The sequence below is a fragment of the Apodemus sylvaticus genome, chromosome X, assembly GCF_947179515.1.
Source record: "Apodemus sylvaticus chromosome X, mApoSyl1.1, whole genome shotgun sequence".
Classification (NCBI taxonomy): domain Eukaryota; kingdom Metazoa; phylum Chordata; class Mammalia; order Rodentia; family Muridae; genus Apodemus; species Apodemus sylvaticus.
In genome coordinates this window covers 55,174,246-55,189,063 of record NC_067495.1, presented here as the reverse complement: position 1 = coordinate 55,189,063, position 14,818 = coordinate 55,174,246, and the positions used below count along the sequence as shown (strand labels likewise).

Genomic DNA, 14,818 nt, shown 5'->3' with positions numbered 1-14,818 from the left:
ACAGGCTATGGCAGAGCCCACACAATTCAGGGAAAACTGTGGGCCAGGTGTGAAAAAAGAGGGAATGTGTACATTTGAAGCATAAATGTCCCCCATAGTGTCAGGCATTTGAACCCTTGGTCACCAGTTGGCTATTTGAGGTTTAGTAAGTGCGGCCTTGCTGGAGGCAATCTGTTCCTGGGGTGACCTTTAAGAGTACAAAGTCTAGCCTATTTCCTGCCTGCTCTTCTATGTCATGCTTGCATTTGAGGGTGTGAGTACTTAGCTTCCTGCTCCTGCTGCCATGACTGCTTGCTGTCACAGTACTCTGCTATGATGGACACTCATCCTTATGGAACTTTAGGCCAAAAGAACCTCTCTTCCTTAAATTGCCTTTGGTAATAGTAATAACAAGGTAACTAACACAGGAGATAAACATGTTCAGTTTGATATGCTAATGAAATACATAAAGAATGTGTTCAGGAGATGGATGGACCTCTGAGTTGAGAAATGCATGGATTTTGTTGGTTTGTTGGTTTTCAAAGCAGGATTTCTGTGTAGCCCTGGCTGCCCTGCAGCTCTTTCTGTAGTATAGGCTGCTGGCCTTGAACTCAGAACAATCCACCCACCTCTGCCTCCCAAGAAATGCAGATTTAAATATAGAATTAAAGTTGGAGGGTAAGCTGTAGGCATGGCTAAGATTGTGTAGAAAGTGTGAGGATAAAGAAAACAGAGCTAAAACTCTGGGAACTAACAACTCATTCATCTGACTCGCTACTGCATTGGCCTGTAACCTACATGGAACCTGCCATGCCACAATAAACAGAGCTCAGGGTTCACTGCGAACATTGTAACAGGCTAGCCCTAATGGTCATTTTGTTCAAGGTAGTAAGAGAAGGTATACTTAAGGAGACTATGATCTAGGCATGGAAAAAGAATTCTGTACTAGGTTATTGTATAGAATGAATGAAATCAGAGATCCAACCATGTAGTGTGTAGAAGACACAACATAATTCAATGGATGGAAATATACGATTCAAGGGGGAGGTGTGTTACTTTTTAATTGCTGTGTTAAAATACCATGACTAAAGAAAATGACATAAGAGTTTTGAGCTTACTCCCCAAGAATTAGACTCTATGACAGCAGGGCCTAAACAGCTGGCAGCAGGCTGTAGCTGGAGAAGCTCGGTTCAGGTCTTCCATCTCCATCACCAGCAGGAACGAGAACTCACTCAAAATGGCAAGTCTTTTGACATTTCAAAGACTGGCCTCAGTGACATACTTCCTCCAACAAGACCACACACCTAAGCCTCCCCTTGAGACCACCTATCTAAATGCCCGAGATTATCAGGAAACATCTCCTTCAACCGTCACAAAAGCATTTGAGTTGGGTTTCATAAAATAAGTGGACTGACAGTCAGGGAAAGGGAAAGACAATTTGAGGCTCGAGAATATGAACACAAAGATATAGGAACTATACAAAAACAAACTGCAGGAAGTGATGGAGAGAAAAGTTGGAAAATGATCTGAGTGATTTAGGTCTGCAGGAATCCTGCTAAGGTTTCTTAGGGGTCCATGTGAAAGAAGAAACAAGCCAGAGAAAACCTAAAACTCACCAACTGAAGTTGAGACCTGTATATGCTTTTTCTTAATTCTATTATTTTTACTCTATAAAACCACAAAACTCTTGTTAGTAGACAGCTTTAACTACCTGGCTTTGTTATATCATTCCCAGCAAGCATTTCACTCTAACACTCTCATTTGAATGTTCTGCTGAAAACATTGGTATAAAATCACTTTTCTTGGCATGTCGAAGCATAACAAAACATACTCTCTTAATATTAAGTCATTAGTGACTTGAATGTGAAGGACTAAATAAAAGACTAAATAATCAGTTAAAGACAATAGTTTTAAAGATTAAAAATATTTTATTTAAACTTTTCTTCATAAACACTTTTAACTTTTTTCAATTTAAAAACAGAATGAATGGCATAAACATGTTGAATAGATTATATCCACGGTTTGGAAAAAAAATTACCTGACCCAAAAAAAAAAAATGTAAAGGCTTTCAAAACAGGTATAAAAGGCAAACCTTAATCATTCTAAGACTTGAATATCGGCCCTAGGATTATTTGACTACTGGCCCCAAAGGTACCTAAAGGTCAAAATATTTTTCTATAAACAAAGTATGCCCAGGAGCATTTATAAGTTAGGTTAAGAGAAAAGAAAGGAAAAGGAAAAAGAAAGCAAAGGAAAAGAAATGAGAAGAGAAGAGAAAAAAGAGAGAAGAGAAGAGAAGAAAAAAGAAAAGAAAAAAGAAAAGAAAAAAGAAAAGAAAAGAAAAGAAAAGGAAAGGAAAGGAAAAGAAAAGAAAAGAAAAGAAAAGAAAAGAAAAGAAAAGAAAAGAAAAGAAAAGAAAAGAAAAGAAAAGGAGAACCTTTCTGGTCACCTCCAGAACATTCCTTCAAAAAGGAAACACCCAGTCCTTAGTGATATACTGATTAGTAACTTTTAATGCAGCTGTTCCCAAAGAAGTCAAAAGAAAACCCGAATATTTTAGGACAGAACAGAGTTGATGACATTCTCAAGGCTACTAACACAATAGTAGGAGTTATACTGATACAAGGAAAGGATTCCCATGAATGATCTATTCCAGTCTATGCCTATAGTGTATTTGAAGTAATAAACTCTTAGAAACTAATTTGGGGGGATTTTATTTTTTAAGATAAATCTCTTTTTAGAAGATATTTATTTCCAAACCGACTCTAAATGTAATTAAACAAATGCATGATCTCTCAAAATGTTTTGAATACAAAAACAAAACAAAACAAAACTGAAAACATGGTAGACAAACAAGAAAACTGGCACTAGCAGTTTCACTGATAGCCCCCGAATATTTCTAATTTACACTATTGTCTATGTTGTTTTACTTCAGTCTAAAACTTTAAATTATGTATTCTCAAGAGAGCTAGTCTCTTTTGAGAGATAGCTTATAAACTGAAATAACAATTTATATTATAAACTGAAATGTTAGGACCTACACCCACATATACATATATAAAAATAGTCCCACAAAACGTTTGACATGTTTAGATTATGCAGCTCAAATAATTTGTTATAAAATATTTTAAAGCTTAGTTTTATGTAATTAAGACAAAACTCTCCATTTTACTTCTTCCCACACAAGTGTGTGTGTTCTTTACTGTGATTCAAGCAAGCTTCCCAGAATGAGGTGTCCAAAGGTGCTGCTTTAAAAAAAGATATGTGAAGGGCTCAGTAAGTATTCATAATTAGAGTAACGCTCACATAAAGCAAAGCAATGAGGAGGACATAGGAAAAGCTATCAAGAAAAGCTAATCATTCTATACTTCTTTGCCTTTTAGAAACCAGTAGCATTTCTTCCAATACAAAACCTTCAATGTGAGAATCTTGTATTTTATGAAAAGCCTGTAGTGCAAGAATTTTCCTTAACATCAAAACTTGGAAGGTCAAACACATGTAAAAAAAAAAAAAAAATAAGTGATGCCAGTTAAAAATACCATTTAAAAAAATCAGCTACTTTTTAAGATGTGAAATAAAAGATGATGTTTTTAAAGATCCTAACAGTTAAACCATATAGTTTCAAACCACTTACTGAGTTTTTCCAAGATGACAATCTTGACCCTATACAATGCATATAGACAAAGTAGTTCCGAATGAAGCACAGAAAAGCTTGAAAAAACTCTATGAGAAATTTTCCATAGTTTAGTATAACAAAAATAAATCTCTTGCAGCTATTAAACCATAATTTTAAAGGGAATGTAAAGTTATTTGTGGATTTATAGTCTAAATTAGAACTACAGTTTCCTCATACATTCTGAACCCAAGCAATAGCAACTAGTCTTAAAGCTCAAAACTGATTACTGCTAAGAATATAGTCAGACATGACTTACTTGAAGCTGAACCCAGAATTAGTTCAAGTTAAGATTTCATGAATTTTCTGAAACAATCACTGACCTTGGCCTTGTATCTTCAAAATGGAAGACCAAGAATATTCAACTGTTTGTGCAGATGTTAACCTGTTAACATACACAGGACCATGAAGTTGTAACAAAGCAATTACAGAGAACTGCCACTGGAATAAAGCCTTTGATATGGATACCCTGTCTGATGTCCTCTTCTTGGTCATTTCCAGCAAAAGATATCAAGGAAAATAATGAAGACATTATTTTATTTAAAGCAACACATATAAACTTCTAAGGATATTAAAAAAAAAAAACAAGATGGCTAACCTAATTTATAGTTTCCAAAAGCAAAATAAACTTATTTTTAAAATGAAAAACTTTTTACCCATATTCTAAGGGAAAATCAAATAAATTTTATTTTCAGAAATCAGAAATAAATGAAAGGCCACCTAATGAAAATGGAAGAATCATATATAAAAGAAGCCATTATTTTGATTCCTGAAGGGAAAAAAGGTTTTCCTTTTTAAAAGCTACTTGCATGCCTGACACTTTCTAAAACTCCAACACCTCTGGTTTTACAGTTTTGAAATCAGGCTTTACTTACACTATGAACTGCAATGTGGAGAGATGGGGAGAAGAAAAAACCAAAATCTTCACATATCCATAATTTCACACTTCCATTTTATATTCAATAGTGCCAGCAGCAAAAGTAAAACAAAACAAAGTAACTAGAAAAGTTTATACAACAGCAGCCATATAGAAGGCATTGCAATATTGCACCAAAATCACAGGTCTGGCCAGCTATGCCAGGGTAAGCGTTAATCATATACAGACGACTGCTCACAAGAAAATGGCCGTCAATGGCATCTATTTGAATGATCCACTTACAGATCATTTCTGTTTAATTTTTTCAGCTATATTTCCTTCCTTCAAATGTAAAGAGTTGAAGTGTACAGCTAATCCTATACCATTTATTATAAATGCCTTTAAAACAGATATTTGGGACTCATTCCAAACTTTCTGGTGACTATCCTTCATGCTAGTAGCTTCCAGAAACTAAAAAACCATTGAGGGTTGACATCTCTCCAGTGCCACAGAATATTTTGTACAAACTGATCAAGCAGATATAACCAGTAATATTATAACATATTCCTTACCTCTCAGTCAAACCTGAACTCAAACTCAAGAGTTGCTGGCCCACACTCAACCCCTGCAGCGGCATGGAGAGAAACAATGGGAGCTGCACTTCCTTTTAAGAGGCTTTTACTTAGGAGTGTGGTATTATCTAACTTTTCTTTAAAAGTGCTTGTATGATGCAGGGTCAGAGCTTGACACAGACTACTCGGATTCTCACTAAAACAGGGCAATCAACATTAAATGGACTGCAAAGAAAAACATTTTTAAACAAAAAAAGCATACATCGACATGAACAATTAATGTTCAGTTTTGAAAACAAAATGCCAAACATTAGTTTTTGTAAATCCATACATGTTTCAGAACTATGAGTTCAAATTTTACTGAACCAGTATGGACTAAAGATAGACTACTTTGATACCAAATGAAGACTCCAGTTATTTTAACGTTCTAAAAACATTAATACATTAATACATTAAAGACATTACATCTAAATTTCAACAAGTATGGCGAACTGTCTGTGCAAGTGCACTAGCTTAAACATATAGAATGCTAACCACGCATCAAAGGAGTGTGCCTTATCTGTTTATAGGATGTCTATGCGTAGGGGTATGCTTTCACTAACGCAATGCACATAAGAGAAGGCAGCTTAGAAATAGTGTTCTGATATAAAAAACTTTTGTAGAAAATTTAAATTTTTGCATTTTCAGCAAAAAGCCATGCAAAAAGATCAAGAGTTTTAAACTCTTAAAGAATAAACCAAAACATATAGCAGACTCAAATAATTTCCAAAGAGTTCAAATAGAGGGACTGAAATCATATCCAGTGACACTTAGTGGGTCTTCTCTTAGAAGATGCACAAATCCTACACTAACATCTGAAAGAAATGTTTAAAGCAGAAAATCAACTTCCTAGGTAAGTGGAGCAGTGCATAAACTGCTTTTGGAAGTAGTTTCAAGAGCTAGTGCTTCAAATGAACTTATTGCATGAGTCTGAGGCAAAGAAAGATGCTAGCACAGAATGAAAACTTACAATATTAGACCAATGGCTTTGATAGTAAAACTGGTGAGGTTTTTCTTTATGCTTTTAAACTACTGTATCACAAATGCTTTATTTGCCTTTTCCCTTTTAGGGAGAAAGATGCCATCAGTTGCAACGCCTAACCTCATCCAGTACATAGTCCGGAAAATGTAGGTTGCACACCTGTAAACCATCCAGCTTGCAGGGCATCCGAGGGTACTCATCTTCTTTCCACTTATTTTCATCTGGGTCAAAGGTGAGAATGGAATCACTGTAATGACCATTATAACAAAGGCCTCCAAGGACCATTATCTGTTTGTCCAGCACAGTCACACCATGACCACTTCTACCAATTGGCATGGATGCCAAGATGGTCCACTGATCGGTCTCTGGGTTGTACACCTCTGTGGAAGGGCAGCCCTGAGATTCAAAAGAGGCCCTTAAGATCACACAGACACCACCGAAGACATAAAGCTTGCCATTATAAGAGATCATCTTGTGAAAGCATCGGGCGTAATTCATCTTGCTCTTATTCTCCCAGCAGTTGGTGACGACTTGAGTTCTTCTGGTCCGCTGTTCTATGGTCCCTTCTTTACTGGGGTCAAATACACACACCTGTTTAGATGTGGAAGATGAAGTGATTCCTCCAGTGATAAACAACTTGTTATTGAGCACTGTCCCCTCATGTCCATATTTGTTAACTGGATAAGGATCTACAAATTCCCATTTATCATTAGTGATATCGTATCTTTCTGTTGAGTAGAAAGTTTCATCTCTTGTTCTGCCTGCTACAGCATAAATAAACTTCCCAATAACACCAACAGCAAATTCTGAACGTGGTACAGACATGTCTGCCATACGCAGCCAAGAATTTTGTCTTGGATCATACCTGAACACTTTTGAAGAGGCATGGAATTCACCATCAGGACCCAGTTCTTCTCCACCTAGCAGGAATACAAAATTATTGACAATAGCAAGGCAGTCTGGCCTTAGAGGTACCTGGGGGCCCTCCAGTTCCCACCAGACTCTTGGTTTCTTTAACAGAAGTATTTTACTATTGACCATGCTATGTCCAATCATTCCTCGGAATACTGTAGTTTGGGGTTTGGCAGAACGAATACGGCTTGATTTCATGTCCAACAAGGGCTGCTGGTGAACGTTTTGGAAGTAATTCAATGCTTGGTCAACTTCATACCGGAGCTGTCGGGAGTATCTATAAAATTCTGATGTCTTAACCTAGGAATACAAGTAAAAATATTAAACAAAAAGATAAAGCATAAACAGAAATCAAACTATTAATGCCTACCAAAATGATCTATATATTATTGTAAGACTCCTTTGCTAAAACTGTTTCCTAGCAAAATTATCTACTTTGGTTTCTTACAAAGCTTTCTCATTGTATTGTTTTCATAACTTGCATTTAGAATCACATATATATGTCCCCAAGTCTTTAAAAGTAAACAATTTTCTTTTAAGGCACAAGTTAATTTTTAAATAGAACAAGATTCATGAAAAAGTCTACCAGACACCTACTGTAAGATTAGGCTCTAGGCTATAAGTGGGTATAAGTTCAAATACAGGGCTTCACAGTAGAAAAAGACCACATCTGCAGTTTGCTTAACTAATTGTAGATGTCCAGCACCCATGGATTAACTGGGTTACCTGAAAGGGGGGGCTGGAAATGAAAAAGGATGGAGTGAAAGAGATGGATGAAGCCAAGACAAAGTTTCTGATCAAGGCTCAAAGTTTAGTAGTCAGCACTGTATTTATATAAGGAAAGTCCACAGACCCATCCTTTGTTTCGGCTGGATTGAGTTACAAAGCAAGCTCAGCAGGTGGTCAATTCCTCAAAGCTCCTGTAGGAAATTACAAATGCAGTGAGGCCAGATTACTCCAGCTAGGTTGTAAAACCATGTAAAACCATAATGGGTTTGTTTAGCCTACTCAAAGCTGGGGGAAGGGCACAACTAATGACAATATATACCATAAAACAACCTCAAGTGCATCATTTGTAGAGTTATGAATGGTGGGGAGTTAGTGAAATTTTTATATACATACACAATTCCTAGTAGGTTTTTTACATAAAGACTTAGTCTGTTCAAGGCCAGCCTTGTCTACAGAGCAAGTTCCAGGACAGCCAGAGTTACAATGAAACCCTGTCTCAAAAACAAAAAAACAAAAAACAAAACACACACACACAAAAAGGGGGACTTAGTATGACAGCAACAAGTCCTACAGTAATAATTAGGTAGACAATAGATCAACTTTTCCTTTCTTTTTTTTTTTTTTTGAACTAGAACTACCTTAAGATGGCTACTATCAAGATAAACACTTAAATGGTGTACTTAGCACTATAGGGAGATATAAAGGTAAATGGAAGAAGTGATTTATTACCTCAAAACACTTAGGATATAATTATAAAAATGAAAACACATATAAACCGGTCAGTAGAATCAGTTGACAAGTGTGAACACATCTCTTTATAGTGGTTCTTTAGATATAGGTGTAAGAACATAACAAACCAACCAAAATACCCAAGAAATACTTTGTAAAAGAGGATGCTAGAAACCAGTGGGTGGGGGTGGGGTGAATCCTGCTTGTTAATAACAAGGATGCAGGAAGAGGATCTTAAATTTGGACAGGAGAAATGAAAGAGTTTGGAGAGAGAGAAACATCTCTAAGATGAGGGCAATAGATGTAGCTTAGTAGTAGAGTACTTGCCTACTATGTGGCAAGCTCTTGGGTGCCTTCTTCAGCAATGGAAACAAGTCTACAGAAGTCCATGACTAATTTGACAGTGAACAAGTAGAAAAGCGAGAACTTTAATATGATTTGTGGATTTAAACTTGAGGCATTACACAAAAGTGGTGGATTATCAATATGAGAAAAACAGCTAGCTTAGGAAAGGTATTCAATTCTCTGGCAGGTAAATTGTTGGCAGGGTGCTGAATGAGGAAACTTCTGAGAGTGTTGGAAATACAAAATGATAGCTCAAAAAAAAGTCAAAAGCAGGCAAATGAGATTTTTTTCCCCTCCCTTCTTAGGTTTCTTTCATTAATCTAGCCTGTCATTAATTCTCCCAGGTAAGTCCAAAAAGATAGACAATACAATAAGCAATCAAAGTTAGATTTTTTTAACTGTATTCAATATAACTGATTTCCTCTGTAATTCCAGGCATTCATTTATGTAAATAAGGGCATTTCTTTCATATGGAGGTTCTCTCCATAGGCTTCACTAAACTAGCAAAGGCAGAACAGCTTGTCTAACTCCAGAAGATGGGAAACAGTAGCTGTATAGAGTACTTTGCACATGTAAATCTTGTTAAATTATTCCACCTGTGAAAGAACACTAACAATCCCTAATTTCCTGCTAAGAAAATTGAGGCTTAGGATATTAAGTGATTTGCTGAAACTATTTACATAACTAAAAGTGGTAGATCTTGGATCTGAAGACAACTTTACTCTGAAGTTCATATAATTTCCAACATGTTAGGAATACAGCTTCTGTTTTAGAAAAAAGCCTTAACATATGCATTAATTTAAAAAAAAAAACAAAAAAAGCACTTGGGCAGTGGTGGCACAGGCCTTTAATCCCAGAACCTGGGAGGCAGAGGCAGGCAGATTTTTGAGTTCCAGGCCAGCCTGGTCTACAGAGTGAGTTCCAGGATAGCCAGGGCTATACAGAGAAACCCTGCCTCAAAACAAAAACAAAAACAAAAACAAAATGCCAAAAACAAAAACAAAAAAAATCAGCAAGAGATTGGACCTAATAATTCTTCTCAAAGAAACTATAACTGTCTTTAACAATAATTATTATAAAATTATAATAATTTTATAAAAAATTATCTGTAAGTCTGAGGACAGCCTGGTCTACAATCAAGTTTCAGGACAGTCGGGGCTGTTATACAGTGAAACCCTGCCTTAAAAAAAAAAAAAAAAACAAATAAAAAATAAAACAAACCAAAACCAAACACACAAAACCAAACAAACAAACAAAAATTATGCCTAGTACCTAGTGTGTTGATGCATGCTTTGTGATCTCGGCACTTGGGAAGGAGAAGCAAGGGGCTCAGAACCGCAAGGCAATCTTTGACTACATAGAAAATCTGAAGATGGCCTACATACAATTCTGACTCAAAAGAAAAATCAGTTATTGGGATGACAATGACTACACCTTCAGCTCAATTCTTTCCAGCAAAACTACTGTACAAATTTTCAGCAAATAAAAACTCTAAAAGACAGGAAGGAACCAGGGGAGGCCTGCGACAGAAGCCTTCTGATTTCTGACTGTGGCTGGAGCTGATCCTCTGCCACAGGGCTCCATACCTAGGTGTCAAGGGAGATACCTAGCCTCCCAGGACTATGGGCAAGCCTGTGAGTGCAGGAAGAACCACCCCTGTTGCTCAGAAAAACCTGCCCAGAACCCGCATGACACAAGAACTGAGGGGCTTCCTGGGATAGGAATCTTACAATTTCCATCTGTACCCAGAGCCACATACACAAATACTGCCAGGAGAGAGCTGGTCTCCCAGGAGTGCCTACACACCTGCATGCACAGGTAAGACCACCACTTCTCTTCAAATTCCTGGCCCAAGAGGGATCTGCCCAGAGCCATCAGGACACAGGAACCAAGGATCAGCTGGGGACAAGATCCTTCTAGTTTCTGTCTGCATACCTGAACTGACCCTATACCACAGCTCTCCATACCTAAATTCTTCCCAGAGAGAACTGGTCTCCCATGAGTACTGATATGCAGGCTTTTAGGAGGGACACACCACAGTCAGAGAAAAAAAGACCAGCTAACACCAGAGATAACCAAATGGTGAAAGTTAAGTGCAGGAACTTAAGCAACAGAAACCAAGGCTACTTGGAATCATCAGAACCAAGTTCTCAGCACAAAGAGCCCTGGTAACCCCAACACACCAGAAAAGCAAGACACTGAATTAAAACCACGTCTCATGATGATGAGAGAGGATTTTGAGAAGGACCTAAATAACTCCCTTAAAGATATATAAGAGAACAGAGGTAAACAGGTAGAAGCCCTAAAAGAGGAAACATAAAAATCCCTTAAAGAATCACAGCAAAATACAACCAAACAGGTGAAGGAATAGAACAAAACCATCTAGGATCTAAAAATGGAAACAATAAAGAAATCATCTAAATACAGAAATAGAAACAATAAAGAAATCACAAAGGGAGACAACCCTGGGGATAGAAAACCTAGGAAAGAGATCAGGAGTCATAGACACAAGCATCACCAACAGAATACAAGAGATCGAAGAGAGAATCTCAGGGGAAGAAGATACCATAGAAAACATTGACACAACAGTCAAAGAAAATGCAAAATGCAAAAAACTCCTAACCCAAAACATCCAGGAAATCCAGGACACAATGAGAAGACCAAATCTAAGGATAATAGGTATAAAAGACAGTTAAGATTCCAAACATAAAGGACCAGTGAATATCTTCAACAAAATTATAGAAGAAAAAAATCCCAAACCTAAATAAAGAGATGCCCATAAACATACAAGAGGCCAACAGAACTCCAAATAGATTGGACCATAAAAGAAATACCTCAGCCAGGCGGTGATGGTGCACACCTTTAATCACAGCACTTGGGAGGCAGAGGCAGGCGGATTTCTGAGTTCCAGGCTAGCTTGGTCTACAGAGTGAGTTCCAGGACAGCCAGGGCTATACAGAGAAACCCTGTCTGGAAAAAAAAGAAGAAAAAGAAATACCTATCACAAAATAATCAAAACACCAAATGTACTAAACAAAGAAAGAATATTAAAAGCAGTGATGAGAGGAAAAAGGTCAGGTAATATATAAAGGTAGACCTATGAGATTTAAAACAGACTTCTCACCAGAGACTATGAAAGCCAGAAGATCCTGGGCAGATCTCACACAGACCCTAAGAGAACACAAATGCCAGCCCAGGCTACTACCCTCAATGACCAGAGATGGAGAAACCAAGATATTCCATGACAAAACCAAATTTACACAGTATCTTTCCACAAATCCAGCCGTACAAAGGATAATAGATGGAAAATGCCAATACAAGGAGAAAACTACACCCTAGAAAAAGGAAGAAAGTAATCTTTCAACAAACCCAAAAGAAAACCACACAAACAAAAAAAATAACATCAAAAATAACAGGAAGTGACAATTGCTATTCCTTATTATCTCTGAACATCAATGGACCAATAAAAAGACACAGACTAACAGACGGATAAGTACAGCATTTTACTTCATATAGGAAATGCACCTCAGTGTCAAAGACAGACACTACCTCAGAGTAAAGGGCTGGAAAACAATTTTCCAAGCAAACGGTCCTAGGAAACAAGCTGAAGTACCTATTCTAATATCAGATAAAATTGACTTTCAACCTAAAGTCATCAAAAGAGGCACGGAAGGACACTTTATACTCATCAAAGGAAAAATCTACCAAGATGAACTCTCAATTCTGAACATCTAAAATGCAAGGGCACCCACATTCATAAAAGAAACTTTACTAAAGCTCAAAGCACACATTGCATCTCACACAGTACATGTGGGGGACTTCAACACCTCACTCTCAAAAATGGACAGATCAGGGAAACACAAACTTAACAGAGACACAGTGAAACTAACAGAGGTTTGGGGCCAAATGGGTTTAATAGATATCTATAGAACATTTCATCATAAAACAAAAGAATATACCTCCTTCTCAGCACCTCATGGTACCTTCTCTAAAACTGACCATATAATTGGTCACAAAACAGACCTCAAGAGATATGAGAAGATCAAACTAATTCCATGCCTCCTATCAGATCACTACGGATTAAGGCTGGTCTTCAATAGCAACAAAAACAACAGAAAGCCCACATACACATGGAAGCTGAACAATACTCTACTCAATGATACCTTGGTCAAGGAAGAATTAAAGACTTTAGAATTTGATGAAAATGAACACACATCATACCCAAACTTATGGGACACAATGAAAGCAGTGCTAAGAGGAAAACTCATAGCCCTGAGTGCCTCCAAAAAGAAACTGGAGGGAGCATACACTAGCAGCTTAATGACACACCCGAGAGCCCTGGAACAGAAAGAAACTAATACATCCAAAAGGAGTAGAAGGCAGGAAATGATCAAACTCAGGGTGGAAATCAACCAAGTAGAAACAAAAAGAAGCATACAAAGAATCAACAAAACCAGGAGCTGGTTATTTGAGAAAATTAACAAGATAGATAAACCCTTAGCCAGACTAACCAGAGGGCATAGAGACAGTATCCAAATTAATAAAATCAGAAATGAAAAGATAACAACAGAAACTGAGGAAATTCAAAAAATCATCAGATCCTACTACAAAAGCCTGTACTCAACACAACTGGAGACTCTGGATAAAATGTACAATTTTCTAGATAGATACCAAATACCAATTCAGGATCTGATAAACCATCTAAACAGTCCCATAACCCCTAAAGAAATAGAAGCGGTCATTGAAAATCTCCCAACCAAAAAGAGCACAGGACCAGATGGTTTTAGTGCACAATTCTATCAGACCTCCAAAGAAGACCTAACACCAATACTCTTCAAACTATTCCACAAAATAGAAACAGAAGGAACACTACCCAACTCGTTCTATGAAGCCACGATTATGCTGATACCAAAACCACACAAAGATCCAACAAAGAAAGAGAATTTCAGACCAGATGAAAAATACTCAATAAAATTCTTGCTAACCGAATCCAAGAACACATCAAAACAATCATTCACCATGATCAAGTAGGCTTCATCCCAGAGATTCAGGGATCGTTCAATATACAGAAATCAATCAATGTAATCCACTAAATATACAAACTCAAATTAAAAAAAACACATGGTCATTTCATTAGATGCTGTGAAAGCATTTGACAGAATTTAGCATCCCTTCATGTTAAAAGATTTGGAAAGATCAGGAATTCAAGGCCCATACCTAAACATAGTAAAAACAATATACAGCAAACCAGTAGCCAACATCAAACTAAATGGAGAGAAACTTGAAGCAATCCCACTAAAATCAGGGACTAGAGAAAGCTGCCCTCTATCTACTTAATATAGTACTTGAAGTTCTAGATAGAGCAATTAGACAGCAAAAGGAGGTCAAAGGGATACAAATTGGAAAGGAAAAAAATCAAACTATCACTATTTGCAGATGATATGATAGTATACTTAAGTGACCCCCAAAAATTCTACCAGAGAAATCCTACAGCTGATAAACAACTTCAGCAAAGTGGCCGGATATAAAATTACTTCAAATAAATCAGTACCCTTTCTATACTCAAAGGATAAGCAGGCTGAAAAATAAACTAAGGAAACGACATCCTTCACAATAGTCACAAACAATATAAAGTATTTTGGTGTGACTCTAACCAAGCAAGTGAAAGATCTGTATGACAAGAACTTCAAGTCTCTGAAGAAAGAAATCGAAGAAGATCTCAGAAGATGGAAAGATCTACCATGTTCATGGATTGGCAGGATTAATATAGTAAAAATGGCCATCTTGCCAAAAGCAATCTACAGATTCAATGCAATCCCCATCAAAATCCCAACTCAATTCTTCATAGAGTTAGAAAGAGCAATTCTCAAATTCATCTGGAATAACAAAAAATCCAGGGTAGTGAAAACTATCCTCAACAGTAAAAGAACTTATGGGGGATTCAGTATCCCTGACCTCAAGCAATACTACAGAGCAATAGTGTTAAAAACTGCATGGTATTG

General features: G+C 37.0%; 1 protein-coding gene across 6 annotated transcripts in view; it reads right to left on the bottom strand.

Moving 5' to 3' along the window:
* Nucleotides 1-1,934: 1,934 nt before the first annotated feature.
* Nucleotides 1,935-14,818, bottom strand: part of Klhl15 (kelch like family member 15) — a 53,540-nt gene continuing 40,656 nt past the window's right edge. For 3 of the 6 annotated variants that reach the window (XM_052170985.1, XM_052170986.1, XM_052170983.1), the window contains one exon: nucleotides 4,314-7,313. In XM_052170985.1, the coding sequence (XP_052026945.1) occupies nucleotides 6,204-7,313 (1,110 nt within the window). In that variant the 3' untranslated portion in view covers nucleotides 4,314-6,203. Of the gene's footprint in view, nucleotides 4,038-4,313; nucleotides 7,314-14,818 lie in introns of those variants that run through there. The other 3 variants (XM_052170988.1, XM_052170987.1, XM_052170989.1) reach the window with 3 other exon arrangements.